General features: G+C 41.5%; 2 protein-coding genes across 3 annotated transcripts; one reads left to right on the top strand and one right to left on the bottom strand.

Moving 5' to 3' along the window:
• Positions 1–872: 872 nt before the first annotated feature.
• LOC131696841 (zinc finger protein 883-like) lies at positions 873–9,480 on the top strand. Of its 2 annotated transcripts, none has more exons than XM_059010495.1 (3): positions 873–1,049; positions 4,666–5,132; positions 5,905–9,480. In XM_059010495.1, exons 2-3 carry the CDS (start codon positions 4,673–4,675, stop codon positions 7,452–7,454), a joined length of 2,010 nt encoding a protein of 669 aa, XP_058866478.1. In that variant the 5' UTR covers positions 873–1,049; positions 4,666–4,672; the 3' UTR covers positions 7,455–9,480. The 2 variants fall into 2 exon arrangements, with proteins under 2 accessions (XP_058866478.1, XP_058866477.1); XM_059010494.1 differs by having other exon boundaries at positions 4,628–5,132; positions 5,905–9,479.
• Positions 9,481–14,758: 5,278 nt separating this feature from the next.
• On the bottom strand, positions 14,759–16,943 carry LOC131708989 (zinc finger protein 660-like). The gene is made up of 2 exons (XM_059010562.1): positions 16,418–16,943; positions 14,759–15,835 (listed from the first exon to the last, which is right to left on the bottom strand). The coding sequence occupies exons 1-2, from the start codon at positions 16,896–16,898 to the stop codon at positions 14,958–14,960; spliced, it is 1,359 nt and encodes a 452-aa protein (XP_058866545.1). The 5' UTR covers positions 16,899–16,943; the 3' UTR covers positions 14,759–14,957.
• Positions 16,944–17,361: the final 418 nt, after the last annotated feature.

Here is a 17,361-nt window from a genome sequence, read left to right as displayed (position 1 = left end):
ACTGGCAGCCCCCCCACTCCCTTCCCTGGCATCAATGGATTCTCTCTTTCCTGGACATTGTTCATTTGGAGCTTTCCACCACTCGGATCCAAGGTGCCGGGGAGGGGACTGTGCGGGCCTGGGAGTTGGCTTCAGACTTCATCAGGAGCTTCCTGGACAGACCTTCACCTCTTATTGACTGAATTCTGCTTCTCGGGTCCTTCTTGGGGTGGGCGGGGCGGGTTGGATGGGGGGGGGGGGGTCTAATTGTTTTGTGCATTGTCTTGTTTTCTTTAATTAAATAAATAAAAAATTGATCACAAATAAAAAACTCAATTCGAAAATGCCGAATTTGGGACGTTATCTAAAAACCAGAGCAGCCCAGAAATTGGGATGTTATCAGAGCGGCCCAGAATTTGGGACATTATCTGAAAAGCAAAGCGAGCCAGAATTTGGGAAGTAAATGTAAACAGGGGCAGTGTATATGTAAAACTGTGATTACATTAGAGATAAACTAATACATCCTCTAACAAAACTGCAATAGAGTATACATTTTATATTAAAATATATCGCAAAAACGATTATAGATATATGCTACTTGAAAGAAAAAAGTACACCACCACAGAAAGCCAATTCTTACATTCGTGCATAACATGATCATTCATATAAAGTAATCACCCATAGTTTGTTCTATCAGTACAGTGTAATACCACATTATATTTTAATGGTAAGGTTGTGGAAAGCAGATCACTCTCTCTCTCTCTCTCTCTGATCACAATGTTAAAAATGCCTGCACGCTTTTCAACGCGTGTGACGACACATTCATGTGACAGACATGGACCAATCAAAACGCGAGACTGTTGTGCGGTTCCATCCCAGAGAGCGGGTGTGCGTCATCATCCGGGAACTCCGAGCTGCTGACGCTTCAAACAGAGCGCGGCGTTTCTCAAACAGCGCGAGATAAACACCGAGCCGTGAGGAGGCGGGTTAATTATTATCATTATTATTATTTGTGTGTTTAGTTAAACGATATTACATACCCGTTTGTAAGGCGTGGACGAGACTAAAAGGTAAGTTACAGTATTATTCATTTTAATTGAAGGTTATTTGTTTGTGACGCTTTGTTTGTTAAATGAACAGGCGTGACGTCATCAACAACACCGAGTCCATTTAAAATATAACAATTTAATCAATAAAAAATAAGGTACCGACGTTTTTATGTTTAATATTAATGACAACATGTTTGAGTCTTAGTGTGTTAGCTGGGTATTTACATTGAGGGGCAGGCGAACTACCGCTATACCATAGTGTGTGTGCAACACTGATCAACGAGGGGCGCGAAAACTGACTCATATATATATATATATATATAGAGTTTAGCAGACACCTTTATCCAAGACAACTTACAGAGACTATAGGGTGTGTGTGAACTATGCATAAACAGCGTCTCACCCGAAACACGGAGCACAAGGAGGTTAATAATAGGGTCCGAGTTATTTTCGCATGTTTTTTACTGTTGTTAGATTTGTGGGTATAACTCTATAAAGGTTAGAGGTACATCATGTCATATACGTGAAAATCAGGGACATGAAATGAATGCGCACACACTAGGGTTCCATTAAAAAAAAACTAAGTACCCTGAGACTCGCCCTGTTCAATTCAGATTCACAAAAAACACAGAAAAAGGAGAGGTGATTTTTAGAAAAAACAAAACAACAAAAAAAACATTTATTCTTTGTGAAAAAAAAATATTTTAGCATGGCCAGCTGAAATCTGGCATTGCACAATGAAACAATGTAGGGACATGGATTTATTTATTTAACAAATTTGAAAAAAAGTGAATCAGTTATGACCATATGCAGTGTGGAGTAGTGGTGAGGGCTCTGGACAGGGTAGCAGTGTGGAGTAGTGGTGAGGGCTCTGGACAGGGTAGCAGTGTGGAGTAGTGGTCAGGGCTCTGGACAGGGTAGCAGTGTGGAGTAGTGGTGAGGGCTCTGGACAGGGTAGCAGTGTGGAGTAGTTGTGAGGGCTCTGAACAGGGCAGCAGTGTGGAGTAGTGGTTAGGGCTCTGGACAGGGCAGCAGTGTGGAGTAGTGGTGAGGGCTCTGGACAGGGTAGCAGTGTGGAGTAGTGGTGAGGGCTCTGGACAGGGTAGCAGTGTGGAGTAGTGGTGAGGGCTCTGGACAGGGTAGCAGTGTGGAGTAGTGGTGAGGGCTCTGGACAGGGCAGCAGTGTGGAGTAGTGGTGAGGGCTCTGGACAGGGCAGCAGTGTGGAGTAGTGGTGAGGGCTCTGGACAGGGTAGCAGTGTGGAGTAGTGGTGAGGGCTCTGGACAGGGTAGCAGTGTGGAGTAGTGGTGAGGGCTCTGGACAGGGTAGCAGTGTGGAGTAGTGGTGAGGGCTCTGGACAGGGTAGCAGTGTGGAGTAGTGGTGAGGGCTCTGGACAGGGCAGCAGTGTGGAGTAGTGGTGAGGGCTCTGGACAGGGTAGCAGTGTGGAGTAGTGGTGAGGGCTCTGGACAGGGTAGCAGTGTGGAGTAGTGGTCAGGGCTCTGGACAGGGTAGCAGTGTGGAGTAGTGGTGAGGGCTCTGGACAGGGTAGCAGTGTGGAGTAGTGGTGAGGGCTCTGGACAGGGTAGCAGTGTGGAGTAGTGGTGAGGGCTCTGGACAGGGTAGCAGTGTGGAGTAGTGGTGAGGGCTATGGACTCTTGACCGGAGGGTTGTAATTTAAGGTATAGTTGTACAGTATAAACCTCTCAGTTTTGACATCACCCATAATTTCACTATTCAATGAGTATACAAGACTATGGCATTTAAATACAGTAATATAAGACTTGTTACCGTGAACCAGTCTTTTGCTGAAAAATAATCCAAGAATAATTAGTGTTGGCCATACAGTGTCAGTCTTCTTAAATCCACGTATTTTTTTTTTTAACCATCATGATAGGCTATATCAAAACCGCATTTCTCGCTATTGTGTAACTTAAAAACTACCGCGCAGATTTTTGTGAGCAATTTATTTTGTGATTTTTGTGTTAGCAAACAAACCCTCAAACATTTGGTAATATAAATTATCATGCACATTATGTTATCGTACATATTAGTATTACACTTGCATGCTTATGTTTTAAAGTGTATATAAACTAAATTCAGTAGATGCTGAGTAATATCTTGGCTGTAAATGTTTAAAAGAGGTACACTTTCATTCGTTGCTACATCAAGTCCTGAAAATAATGAAATGGATAGTGTCAGGATCCACAAGACATAAGTGACCTGAGCAATTCAGATTAACTGACCCACAGAGAATGATTAAAGTGACGAATCCCCACTAACTTACTCTCTGTGGTGGAGCCTGACTGCGCAGGCGTAACATTTGAGTTAGCGGAAATTTAAATAACTTGCGAAATATTCAATTTTTCCGGTTCCAAAAAGGGCACTCCTAGTCAATGAGTACTATCTGCCTGTCGGATGTGGTGTTTAAATACGCAGCCGTTTTTGAGTGCAAAAAAACTGACTAATTTGTCCAAACTAAAAGTACCGCACAGATTTTCATGAAACTTGGACAAAAAAGAATCTCCATCACACGGACATGGAGCATATGAAATGCCGTCCCAATCCGTTTTGAAAACACACCCAGCCATTCTTCCCCTCGCTAAGAGAACACCACTCGGGAAGCAAGCAAAGTGTTCTTATAGCGGAAGTGTTCTCTAAGACGGAGTCAGCCACCAGACACAATAGGAATCAATCAGTAAATAAATACATATGTATTACTTGTTATAAAGCACGTGCATCAACTTATGAAGTTAACTGAATAAGTAAAAGAAAAGCAATTAATAAACTATAATAATAAAGTAACAGACAAACTAACGTTACTGAACTGTCAAACTAAATAAACCCAGCACCCTACCATACACACGTTACAAAATACAGCAGCAACATACAAGACATGCACATTATTTAACAGAATGGTGAAGCAACTCACCAGAACGGGAAACACCAGATTGCTCTGCGACTTGTGTCTGATTTCAGGTTCTTTTCAAGAGCTCGAACAGTTTCCAAACTGAGGCGCATTTCGCCATTTGATCACATGGTATTTTGTAGCGATGAGCTACACTGAAAGAACGGTGGTTCTGTACAGATTGAATAAACCAGTCAGTGTGCCTCAAGACACACTCGCGATGACAAGTCATATTTTAAAAGATTGAATTGACCATTTTAATTTGTTTGATGACGATGAGTTATCAGGTTACACAGTAAAAATTGTTATCGGTGCCAACAAGGTGTTCTTTTAAGTGAAGTTCCTGTTCCTTTAGCCAGAGCATTTCCAATGGAGAAAATCTGTTTCACCACAAGGTGTTAGGCGAAGTGTTCTCTTAGGAGGTGTTCCTGTATGCAGAGACTACTGTATGTATGTTGCAGATCTGAAACAAATGTTAGAACATGTTACTCGAAAGAAATCAGCAGTAAATAATATATGGAATGGATACATTATGTAATCATTTCAACAGATAAAATCCTCTGGTATTATGAACAGAAATTCTGTATTTCTTTAATAGTAAAGCCACCCCTGCTATTAAGGTCAGATGTTGTCGGCCCCTTGAATGGCCTTCATAACCCTGTATTTAAATAAATACATGCATTTGCTTTTCAGCCGCTATTAAACAGAATCCCTTGTGCTGCCATGGACAGTGTGAAGATGGAATCTGTCCAGATTAAAGAGGAGTTCCTTGACCTTGTCCCCATTAGAGTGGAGTTCTCTGGGCTGGCTTCCCTCCCCATTAAACAGGAGCTCTGTGAGATGCAATGTGACAGCAGTCAGCCAGAGGTCTCTGACATTAAAGCTGAGCACAATGAATTGGAGATCCCCCAGACAGAAGAACCCCTTCGTGTTAAACAAGAAGAGGTGCTGGAAACTGTCTGTATTAAACATGAGCCCCCTGAAGTAGAGTTTGAGCACATGGAACCAGGGAAGGAAGAATCCGAGGACTTCAAACCAAACATCCCTGAGCTGGAGCGTGTACGCCTGCGGGAGTGTAGCGTGGTGCTGGAGAGAATCTGCGTGAGAGAGCAAGGCGCTGGAGAGGAAGGCTCTCCCAACAGCATGCAAGGAGGTGGAAAGGAAGACGGGCGCTCCCATTCAGAATGCAGTCTAGCAGGTGAGTGACTCCCAGTAGCTGTGACATTGTCATTCTAGATTGTGTGATATCCACAGTGTGGTTGAGAGGGAGGGAGGGAGCATGTGGGTTACATTACTAGCTATTTGTTTTTCCTGTACCACTCCAAACAGTTCAAGATAGGACTCGCTACTGGTGAACTTCAGATACAGATATAATGTAGTCATTGCTCGGGGAGTGGGGGGAATTATACCAAGGGGGAGAAACACTAAAGTACTGTATATATCATTATAAATGTTCAGTGTAAAAATATATGGATATTATTGTAAATGTGTAATGTAATGTTATTGAAAAATATATAATTGTAGCGTGTGTTAGAGGAAATAGACCTGAAACATCACAGGAGAACTCGGAAGGCAGATTTTGATCCCAGGGCTCGGTTTCTCCAGCATCAGTCTTTACTGACTCTGCTTTTACACATAAAGTAAAGACTTTGTTTATTTGGTTCTCTTAAGCTATTGTAACCTATTGCAAGCCCCCACAGCTGAAATTCACATGTTTTAATCCACTCCACCACCTTCCCTAAGCCAGGGATGGAAATAAGACTCCTATTGCATAGCAGATTCACCTGTTCCAGGTTTTAAAATGAGCCTGATTAGCCCCAATGTATAGGTAACAAGCACAGGTGTGTCTTATTAAACTGCTAGTAAAACCAGGAAGGGATCAAACTGCTGTGCAAAGGGGAGCTTATTTCCATCCCTGCCTAAGCCAACAAGCAGTCCCTCTTACTTTCTTTCCTGTTCATATTTTCCAGGTTCCAGTCCAGCAGCTAAAGTGAGGACGGGCGCTGGAGAATATCCTGACTGTGGGAAAGGTTTCACCCAGTTAGAGCATTTAAAAATACCCCAGAGAGCTGACACAGGAGAGAAACCGTACCACTGCTCTGACTGTGGGAAGAGTTTCATTAGGCCAGGAGACATGAAAGCACACCAGCGAATTCACACAGGAGAGAAACCGTATTCCTGCTCTCGCTGTGGGAAGAGTTTCAGTCAGTCAAACAACCTTGTTTCACACCAGCGAATTCACACAGGAGAGAACCCGTATTCCTGCTCTGACTGTGGGAAGAGTTTCAGTCAGTCAAACAACCTTGTTTCACACCAGCGAATTCACACAGGAGAGAAACTGTATCGCTGCTCTGATTGTGGGAAGAGTTTCAGTCGGGCAGGAACCCTGAAAGCACACCAGCAAATTCACACAGGAGGGAAAACATATTGTTGCTCTGACTGTGGAAAGAGTTTCAGTCATTCAAACAGCCTTGTTTTCCACCAGCGAATTCACACAGGAGAGAAACCGTATCACTGCTCTGACTGTGGGAAGAGTTTCAGTGTTTCAGGACAACTGACAACACACCAGCGAATTCACACAGGAGATCAACCGTATCGCTGCTCTGACTGTGGAAAGAGTTTCAGTCAGTCAGCCAGCCTTAAAACACACCAGCGAATTCACACAGGAGAGAAACCGTATCACTGCTCTGACTGTGGGAAGAGTTTCAGTTATTCAGGAAACCTGAAAACACACCAGCGAATTCACACAGGAGAGAAACAGTACCACTGCTTTGACTGTGGGAAGAGTTTCCGTCTTAAACAAGGACTTCAAAAACACCAGCGTACTCACACAGGAGATCAACCGTATCGCTGCTCTGACTGTGGAAAGAGTTTCAGTCAGTCAGCCAGCCTTAAAACACACCAGCGAATTCACACAGGAGAGAAACCGTATCACTGCTCTGACTGTGGGAAGAGTTTCAGTTATTCAGGAAACCTGAAAACACACCAGCGAATTCACACAGGAGAGAAACAGTACCACTGCTTTGACTGTGGGAAGAGTTTCCGTCTTAAACAAGGACTTCAAAAACACCAGCGTACTCACACAGGAGATCAACCGTATCGCTGCTCTGACTGTGGAAAGAGTTTCAGTCAGTCAGCCAGCCTTAAAACACACCAGCGAATTCACACAGGAGAGAAACCGTATCACTGCTCTGACTGTGGGAAGAGTTTCAGTTATTCAGGAAACCTGAAAACACACCAGCGAATTCACACAGGAGAGAAACAGTACCACTGCTTTGACTGTGGGAAGAGTTTCCGTCTTAAACAAGGACTTCAAAAACACCAGCGTACTCACACAGGAGAGAAACCGTATCGCTGCTCTGACTGTGAGAAGAGTTTTAGTCGGTTAGACAACCTTGTTTCACACCAGCGAATTCACTCTGGAGAGGATCCGTATTGCTGCTCTGACTGTGGGAAGAGTTTCCGTTTTAAACAAGGCCTTCAGAAACACCAGCAAATTCACAGAGGAGAGAAACCTTAACCTTTAGCGGTCCATTTATTCAGCGCGTCTCAGGCGCGTCAGGTCCAATTTATTTTCACACGCGCAGTTTATTTTAAACCGCTGTTTAAAAGTATTTTTTTCACAGTAAAACAGGTTTAAAAGGCACTGCATATCAACAGGACACTCAGTACTGCATCTCCAGCCCCGCCCCACCCCTTGTTGACTATATTTTTCACATACGTCTTAATAATAGTACATACCGATAAATCATCTCCTGATCACTCGTTTTATCATAATTTATTTTATTACTATAACATCTAAAAAAAGCTCTGCAAATGTCTGTGATATTCTTTGAGCGCTGGATGCAGAAGCAGCTATCTTGTTTGTGTATGTCCGTGTTATCTATGTGGTGTCGGGGCGATCTGTATTCATGAGATACGTCCTTTTTTATTTCGGCTCCTATCGGTCTCACTCGGCCATTGAATGGTTTTCTCGGCTTTTTCCAGAGAAAAAATGACTAGAGACCTGTATTTTACGTTTAAGGGGAAATTGCGATGTCGGACCAGGTCTGACATAGGACCGCAAAGGGTTAAAGACTGTTCTGTCATGAGGAAAAAAAATGTTAACCTTGCATTATGAATCTCAAACAAAAACACTTTGGAAATGTGAAATGCCAAGTTATCAAAATTGCCCAACCATTTAAAGTAGAGATATCAAAAACACAAGACAAGCTTCATGAAACCTTTGGGGCAACCTTGCTCAGCAGAAAGCAAACAGACACAACTGTAAAACCGATGAGGTCCAAGGTTGCCCCAGTTGTTTCTTCTAACTTGTATCAAAAACACAAGTTAACTTGGAAGAAACAATTGGGGCAACCTTGGCCAGCACCAAGCAAACAGGCACAACTATCAAAGAGGTGGGGGCCAAGGTTGCCCCAATTTCACAATTAACACGTTTCTCAGTTTTAATTCAGAAACCAATTGTTTCTACTAACTGGGCTTGTGTTTTTCAGACACAGTAAAAGCCGATCAAATGCATGAAAAACACAAGCCAAGTTAGTAGAAACAATTGATTTCTGAATTAAAACTGAGAAATGTGTTAGTTGTGAAATTAATTTGTAAAGGAGGAATGAAAAGAAAACCAGAAGCCCAAATATACTGTAATGCAATGTAAGGTCTCTCTGAGAATCATTATCATTATTATTATTATTATTATTATTATTATTATTTAAAAGAAAAATAATCTTCCAACTGAATGTGCATTTAAAAAAATGTCGGGTTTACAGTCTACTTCAGTTATATTCATCTGTTTTTTTTTTCTTTCATGTTTCCAAAGTGCAAAACAAAAACTACAACTGCAAAAGAGAAAAGGGAACCGATTATCAAGTGTAATAAAACTCTAAGATGTTATTTTTGTAATGATTTATCAATGGAAATTACAGAGGCATTGATACAGTACTGTGTGTATTACAGCTGTTAAATAAAAAAAGGATGTGAACTCTTTCTTGTTGTGTTAGTTTTGAACAGTGTGATTATGTACATGTTAAGAACATAAGAAAGTTTACAAACAAGAGGAGGCCATTCAGCCCATCGTGCTCGTTTTGGTTGTTAGTAGCTTATTGATCCCAGAATCTCATCAGGCAGCTTCTTGAAGGATCCCAGGGTGTCGGCTTCAACAACATTACTGAGGAGTTGGTTCCAGACCCTCACAATTCTCTGTGTAAAAAAGTGTCTCATATTTTCTGTTCTGAATGCCCTTTATCTAATCTCCATTTGTGACCCCTGGTCCTTGTTTCTTTTTTCAGGTCGAAAAAAAAGTCCCCAGGGTTGATATTGTCAATACCTTTTTCAATTCTGAATGCTTTAATCAGATCGTCAAGACTGAATAGATTCAGTTGTTTTAGCCTGTCTGCATACGACATGCCTTTTAAACCTGGGATAATTCTGGTTGCTCTTCTTTGCACTCTTTCTAGAGCAGCAATATCCTTTTTGTAACAAGGTGACCAGAACTGAACACAATATTCGAGGTGAGGTCTTACTAATGCATTGTAAAGTTTTAACATTACTTCCCTTGATTTAAAATAAACACTTCTCATAATATATCCGAGCATCCTGTTGGCCTTTTTTTATAGCTTCCCCACATTGTCTAGATGAAGACATTTCTGAGTCAACATAAACTCCTAGGTCTTTTTCATAGATTCCTTCTTCAATTTCAGTATCTCCCATATGATATTTATAATGCACATTTTTATTGCCTGCATGCAATACTTTACACTTTAATCTATTAAATGTCATTTGCCATGCGTCTGCCCAGTTCTGAATGCTGTCTAGATCATTTTGAATGATCTTTGCTGCTGCAACAGTGTTTGCCACTCCTCCTATTTTTGTGTCGTCTGCAAATTTAACAAGTCTGCTTACTATACCAGAATCTAAATCATTAATGTAGATTAGGAATAGCAGAGGACCTAATACTGATCCCTGTGGTACACGACTGCTTACCTCGCTCCATTTTGAGGTTTCTCCTCTAATCAGTACTTTCTGTTTTCTACATGTTAACCACTCTCTAATCCATGTGCATGCATTTCCTTGAATCCCTACTGCGTTCAGTTTGAGAATTAATCTTTTATGCGGGACTTTGACAAAAGCTTTCTGGAAATCTAAATAGACCATCTTGTATGCTTTGCAGTTATCCATTTTCAATGTTGCATCCTCAAAAAAGTCAAGTTGGTTAGTTAGACATGATCTCCCTTTCCTAAAACCATGCTGGCTGTCTCCCAGGATATTGTTACCATATATGTAATTTTCCATTTTGGATCTTATTATAGTCTCCATAAGTTTCCATATAATAGAAGTCAGGCTTATTGGTCTGTAGTTACCTGGTTCGGTTTTGTCTCCCTTTTTGTGGACCGGTATTACATTTGCAATTTTCCAGTCTGTCGGTACAACCCCTGTGTCAAGAGACTGTTGCATGATCTTGGTTAGCGGTTAAGAGTAGTCTCCTCTTGGATGTACGCATCATCTTAAACTCAATTTCTCCAAATCAGACCTTTTCTTCACACTCCTCCTCCTCCTCCACCACCACTGATTACTCCACACAGCTCCATGCCCTGGTACTGTCCCGCCTTGACTTCTGCAACTCCCTCCTGGCTGGCCTCCCTGCCTCTGCTATCCGTCCGCTCCAGCTCATCCAAAACTCTGCTGCTCGCCTTGTCTTTTCCCTTCCTCGTTTCTCCCACGCTGCTCTGCTCTGCACTGGCTCCCTATCGCTGTTCGCATCCGATTCAAAACTTTTGTACTCGCCTATCGCTGTCTTGACCTTTCTGCTCCCTCCTATCTCCAGACTATCTTTTCTCCCTACACCCCCCCCCCCCTGCTCCTCCACCACTGGGTAGATTAGCTGTACTCCACTCTGCTTCCAGAGCCCTCTCCTTCTCCCTCGCCCGTCAGTAGTGGAATGACCTGCCCACGGGTATCAGGACTGCTCAGTCCCTGACCACCTTCCAGCACCTCCTCAAGACTTACCTGTTCAGAGAGCATCTGTAAACCTCACAACTCTCCACTACACTGGACTAGATGGCACTCAATTGTACCAGTACTTGCATCAGCTTGTACTTGCACTGAACTGCTCCATACCACGCTGTGTTCTACTGCTGCTCTTAATTATAATCATTTCCTTTATCTTGTATTTGATTTTACTCTCATAGGTATCCGTATTCACGGTTTTTTTTGTAATTGCTTTAATTTGAAACCGTTCTCATCCTCTTATCATACTTAATATGTGCTCTTAATGGACTTTACTCGTAAGAGCAATTATTTTTACTATGTTAACTGCTCTTAGTTGAAGTCGCTCTTAAATGTAATTATTTACCGCATTCGTTATTTTGCTCTTAATTGAATTTGATCTTATTTGCTACTGATTCTACTGTAGTTTGTAACTGCTCTTATCTGTAATGTGATATTCTGTAATAATAATAATACAGTGCTGTATGTATGACAGCTGTTAAATACAATGAAGCATGTGAGCTCTTTCTTGCAGTGTTGGTTTTGAGCAGTGTGCTTGTGTGCATGTTCAGAGTTGTTGTGTAGACCCGCTCCCCCGGGAATGGACGCTCTGTCTGTGTGGAGCCCCTGAGACTCTGCTCAGGAGCACGCGCACAAAATCCATCCGGGAACTCCGCCCTGCTGAAGACTAAGCCGTGTAGAGAGTGTTTTGTTTAAACGATATTGCATACCAGTTTGTAAGGCGTGGACGAGAAAAACAATAATATATATATATATATATATATATATATATATATATATATATATATATATATATATATATATATATATATATATAAAGTTGGGTTACGTTATGTTATTAGTTAAAGTGTAGTTGTTTGAGACGCACGGGTGTTGCAGACTGTTTGTTTGCTGAATGAACAGGCATGACGCCATCAACAAGACCGAGTCCATGTGAAATATAACAATTAAACTAAAAGGCGCCGGGAAATCAATACACAATCAGGTAACGATGATTTTATGTTTAGTATTATTGATTAGCTACTGGAGGCCGAGTTATTTTTTGAGGTGCTGGCAAACTACCAATATACTATAGGGTGTACACTGATAAACGAGAGACGCGTAAATTAACTGTAATTATTTATAATATTTTATTTTTAATTTATATATATATATATATATATATATATATATATATATATAAAATATATATTTTATATATATATATATATAATTCAAACACTGTCTCGTTTTCAATCACTCGACAACACCCACAGTACATCTTAGAGTTTTATTACACTTGATAATCGGTTCCCTTTTCTCTTTTGCAGTTGTAGTTTTTGTTTTGCACTTTGGAAACATGAAAGTAAAACACAGATGAATATAATTGAAGTAGACTGTAAACCCGACACACACACACACACAGCTCACAATATTACAGCAGATACCAGGAAAAACCTATTCAGGTAACTGACAGTGTATTCATTATTTACAATCACTCTGCAATATCCATGTCTTCATCCTCTACGTCAGCCTCCTCCACTTTCCTATTCTCATCCATGTCGCTGTTCGTGGTTGAATCATCTCCGCTGATGGCTGAATAGGGGAGGTTAGCAGGGTAATGTTCCTGCGTGGGGATAGGGAGACAGGCAGCACCAACGCGTTTAAGTTCAACACTAACCCTTAATAAAATGTTCTTCCTGTTATTAAGCAGTGGTATAATGGGAAGCAGTGGTAAATTGAAAATAACAGAAGCCAGTTTTTACTTTAGTGAAGTAGGCTACAATTTCTTTTTCATTAAAAACGTGTTTATTGAAATTAATGTTCAGCTTTCATATTGAAGCTTGTTGTGGGCGACTCATTCAATCAAACCCAGTAGTGTGGAATTTGCTTTAATCGTTCAAGACGTTTTTCAACTCAAGTAAGCTTGTTTGTGTTTAACAAACGACACACGAGCGTGGCAGTCCTTCTATCGCAGCCAGTGTCATGTTTATAGCACGCAGCTGAAATGGTAACGTGACAGCGCTGTCTCTGTTTAGCGCACGCAAGAACGTGCAGAAAGGATGGAACTCTGTTGAGAATTGGAAGACAACGCATTTGAGAGCAAAACATTTTATGACATTTTTAAATCTCATAGCTGAAGAGGTGCCGGCGCTTTGCCTCGTCAAGACCAGAGGTGCCGGGCTGAGCCCTAGCCAGCCCTGGCACAAATTAACCAATATATATATATATATATATATATATATATATATATATATATGTTTTGATTCAAACACAGTCTCCCTTGAGAAAGATATGTACAACATATCGAAACGTTGGGCAGCTGGCTCTTTGAGCTAATATATATATATGTATGTATATACACACTAATCCCCAAAGTCATTCTAAATAAATTAAATCAAGTTACATTCACTTACAAATTCAAATTGTATTCATAACACTCGTCCATTTTAAGTTAGTTGAACATTCAAATTGACTTTAGTTGTTCAAACGTAAATGGTTGAAGTAGAACCAGGGGACTGGATTCCCATCAGCCCTTGCGGGACTTGAACAATTTATTTTTTGAATTGTTTGTTGTTTATTGTGTTGTTGTTTTGTGTGTGTGTGCGGATGCACACGTGTGTTGTGTTTGCTTGTCTCTTGTGTCCCTGGATGCTTTCTTACACGTGTTCTCCTTGTGTTGTTTGTTTTAGCCCCGTTCGGCGGTCAGTCTGCAGATGTGACGTCACTCCCTTCTCCTTCTCTGCGCTTGCCTGGTTCCAGCACTTGTAAATGCTGCCAGAAGCACAGAAGCAGAAATGCTGCTCTTGCAGCTAATAAAATAACTTGCTGGTTTCACACTGTTTCCTCAGCTCACTTTTTATTGCTAAAATTAATTAAACATTTTAAAACTAACTAAAAATTACATCTAACGTCTGTGTATGAGCTGCTGCCTGTTGTTTTCCTCTGTGTGTGTGTGTGTGTGTGTGTGTGTGTGTGTGTGCACCGCCCCCTGCGGGCTCGCTATGCTGTGCGAGTGGTGGAAAGTTATGCAAATCACCTACTCTAACCCAACCAATGAGCAGTGAGGATAAGCTTATATTAAGAGCAGCCTGCGCTCTGCATGTGGTTGTTTTGGCTGGGGCCTGAGAGAGTTAAAGAGGAGCTCCCTGTACTGCAGCCAAGCTCTAAACATGCTGAAGTGTTGCAATACCCAGGAGCTGTGTGCTAGCTGGAACTAGAGGGGAAGATTAACCAGCATCTTGCTAAACAACATGAATTCTGTGCAGCATTAAAATACACAAATCATGACAAATAAAAATAATAAACACATCTAAAAAATAAAATTTATTGCACATTGGATCATTTTAAAAAATGCATGATTAGTTGTGACTTTTTATTTTCATGTTTTTTTCACTACCAAAAAGGCTCTTTCCCAGCAGTCCTCTATATCCTCTGAATGCAGAGTCTGCCTGGGTGCTGCGTCACATGATGAAGGCTCCAGCACTGACAACGACTCAGAGAAGCAGAGCGATAGAACTCCATTTGATACAACAACCTTTAAAAAGTACATTTTGCTAATTTAAATACAAGTTAGACATAGGTGTTGTTTTAGTGTTGCTTACTATTGTTAAATAATTAATCAATTAATTTCACAATTAACACATTTCTCAGTTTTAATTCAGAAATCAATTGTTTCTACTAACTTGGCTTGTGTTTTTCAGACACAGTAAAAGCGGATCAAATGCATGAAAAACACAAGCCAAGTTAGTAGAAACAATTGATTTCTGAATTAAAACTGAGAAATGTGTTAGTTGTGAAATTGGGGCAACCTTGGCCCTCATCGGTTTTACAGCTGTGCCCATTTGCTTGGTGCTGAGCAAGGTTGCCCCACTTGTTTCTTGAAGCTTGTCTTGTGTTTTTGATATCTCTACGTTAAATGGCTGGGCACTTTTGAGAACTTGGCGTTTTTTCACATTTCCAAAGTGTTTTTGTTTCAAATTCATAATGCAAGGTTAACATTTTTTTCTTCATGATAAAACAGTCCCAATTAACATAGTCTTTAAGGTTTCTCTCTTATGTGGATTCGCTGGTGTGTTTTAAGGCTGGCTGACTGACTGAAACTCTTCCCACAGTCAGAGCAGTAATACGGTTTCTCTCCTGTGTGAATGCGCTGGTGTGTTTTCAGGTTTCCTGAATAACTGAAACTCTTCCCACAGTCGGAGCAGCGATATGGTTTCTCTCCTGTGTGAATTCGCTGGTGTGAAACAAGGCTGTTTGACCGACTGAAACTCTTCCCACAGTCAGAGCAGCAATACGGTTTTTCTCCTGTGTGAATTCGCTGGTGTGCTTTCATGTCTCCTGAGTAACTGAAACTCTTCCCGCAGTCAGAGCAGCGATACGGTTTCTCTCCCGTGTGAATTCGCTGGTGGAAAAGAAGGCTGTTTGAATGACTGAAACTCTTCCCACAGTCAGAGCAACAATATGTTTTCCCTCCTGTGTGAATTTGCTGGTGTGCTTTCAGGGTTCCTGAGTAACTGAAACTCTTCCCACAATCAGAGCAGCAATACAGTTTCTCTCCTCTGTGAATTTGCTGGTGTGAAACAAGGTTGTTTGACTGACTGAAACTCTTTCCACAGTCAGAGCAGCGATACGGTTTCTCTCCTGTGTGAATTCGCTGGTGTGATACAAGGTTGTTTGACTGACTGAAACTCTTCCCACAGTGAGTGCAGGAATACGGTTTCTCTCCTGTGTGAATTCGCTGGTGTGTTTTCAGGGTACCTGACTGACTGAAACTCTTTCCACAGTCAGAGCAACGATACGGTTTCTTTTCTGCGTCAGTTCGCTGGTGTGTTTTAAAATGCCCAAACTGGGTGAAACCTTTCCCACAATCAGGATATTCTCCAGCTCCCGCCCTCACTTTAGCTGCTGGACTGGAACCTGGAAAATATGAACAGGAAAGAAAATAAGAGGGACTGCTTGTAGGCTTAGGTAGGGATTGAAATAAGCCCCCCTTTGCATAGCAGTTTGATCCCTTCCTAGTTTTACTAGCAGTTTAATAAGACACACCTGTGCTTGTTACCTATACATTGGGGCTAATCAGGCTCATTTTAAAACCTGGAACAGGTGAATCTGCTATGCAATGGGAGTCTTATTTCCATCCCTGGCTTACAGCAGGTGGTGGAGTGGATTAAAGCATGTGAATTTCAGCTGTGGGGGCTTGCAATACATTACAACAGCTTAAAAAAGCAAATAAACTTAAAGCCTTTACATTTATAATGATCTATACAGTACTTTAGAGTTTCTCCCCCTTGGTATAATCCCCTCCCCCTCCCAGAGCAATGGCAACATTATATCTGTATCTGAAGTTCACCAGTATTGAGTCTTATCTTGAACTGATTGGAGTGGTACAGGAAAAACAAATAGCTAGTAATGTAATCTACATGCTCCCTCCCTCTCAACCACACTGTGGATATCACGCAATCGAGAATGACAATGTCACAGCTACTGGGAGTCACTCACCTGCTAGACTGCATTCTGAATGGGAGCGCCCGTCTTCCTTTCCACCTCCTTGCGTGCTGTTGGGAGAGTCTTCCTCTCCAGCGCCTTGCTCTCTCACGCAGATTCTCTCCAGCACCACGCTACACTCCCGCAGGCGTACAGGCTCCAGCTCAGAGATGTTTGGTTTGAAGTCCTCGGATTCTTCCTTCACTGGTTCCATGTGGTCAAACTCTACTTCAGGGGGCTCCTGTTTAATACGGACAGTTTCCAGCACCTCTTCTTGTTTAACAGGAAGGGGTTCTTCTGTCTGGGGGATCTCCCATTTATTGTGCTCAGCTTTAACCTCAGAGACCTCTGGCTGGCTGCTGTCACATTGCATCTCACAGAGCTCCTGTTTAATGGGGAGGGAAGCCAGCCCAGAGAACTCCACTCTAATGGGTACAAGTTCAAGTTCAGGGAACTCCTCTTTAATCTGGACAGATTCCATCTCCACACTGTCCATGGCAGCACACGGGATTCTGTTTAATAGCTGAAAAACAAATGCATGTATTTATTTAAATACAGGATTATGAAGGCCATTCAAGGGGCCGACAACATCTGTCCTTAATAGCAGGGGTGGCTTTGTTAATGAAGGGACATACAATTTCTTGTAATAATTTCATAAATCCAGAGGATTTTATCTGTTGAAATGTTTACATAATGTATCCATTCCATATATTATTTATTGCAGATTTCTTTCGAGCAACATGTTCTAACATTTGTTTCAGATTTGGAACATACCCAGTAGTCTCTGCATATAGGAATACCTCCTAAGAGAACACTTTTTGATATAGACTGACTACACAGGGGAAAGTTGACAGAGATTCATTTTTATTTTTTCACTCTGCTATTTGAAGCTGCATCTGTATTGTGAATGACTAGCGTATCATATCGGAGGCATGGATTAGTGATGAGACATTATCACT

Source organism: Acipenser ruthenus, chromosome 41 (assembly GCF_902713425.1).
Source record: "Acipenser ruthenus chromosome 41, fAciRut3.2 maternal haplotype, whole genome shotgun sequence".
Taxonomy (NCBI): domain Eukaryota; kingdom Metazoa; phylum Chordata; class Actinopteri; order Acipenseriformes; family Acipenseridae; genus Acipenser; species Acipenser ruthenus.
Note: the sequence above shows the minus strand (reverse complement) of the source record. Positions and strands in the feature narration are given on the sequence as shown.

What these genes read in the sequence shown, in the direction of transcription:
- LOC131696841 (XM_059010494.1), top strand. Translation starts at nt 4,658, where the DNA reads ATGGACAGTGTGAAGATGGAATCTGTCCAGATTAAAGAGGAGTTCCTT. An exon ending in TTCAGAATGCAGTCTAGCAG is followed by an intron (nt 5,133 to 5,904) that starts GTGAGTGACTCC and finishes CATATTTTCCAG; the next exon opens with GTTCCAGTCCAGCAGCTAAA.
- LOC131708989 (XM_059010562.1), bottom strand. Translation starts at nt 16,898, where the DNA reads ATGGACAGTGTGGAGATGGAATCTGTCCAGATTAAAGAGGAGTTCCCT. An exon ending in TTCAGAATGCAGTCTAGCAG is followed by an intron (nt 15,836 to 16,417) that starts GTGAGTGACTCC and finishes CATATTTTCCAG; the next exon opens with GTTCCAGTCCAGCAGCTAAA.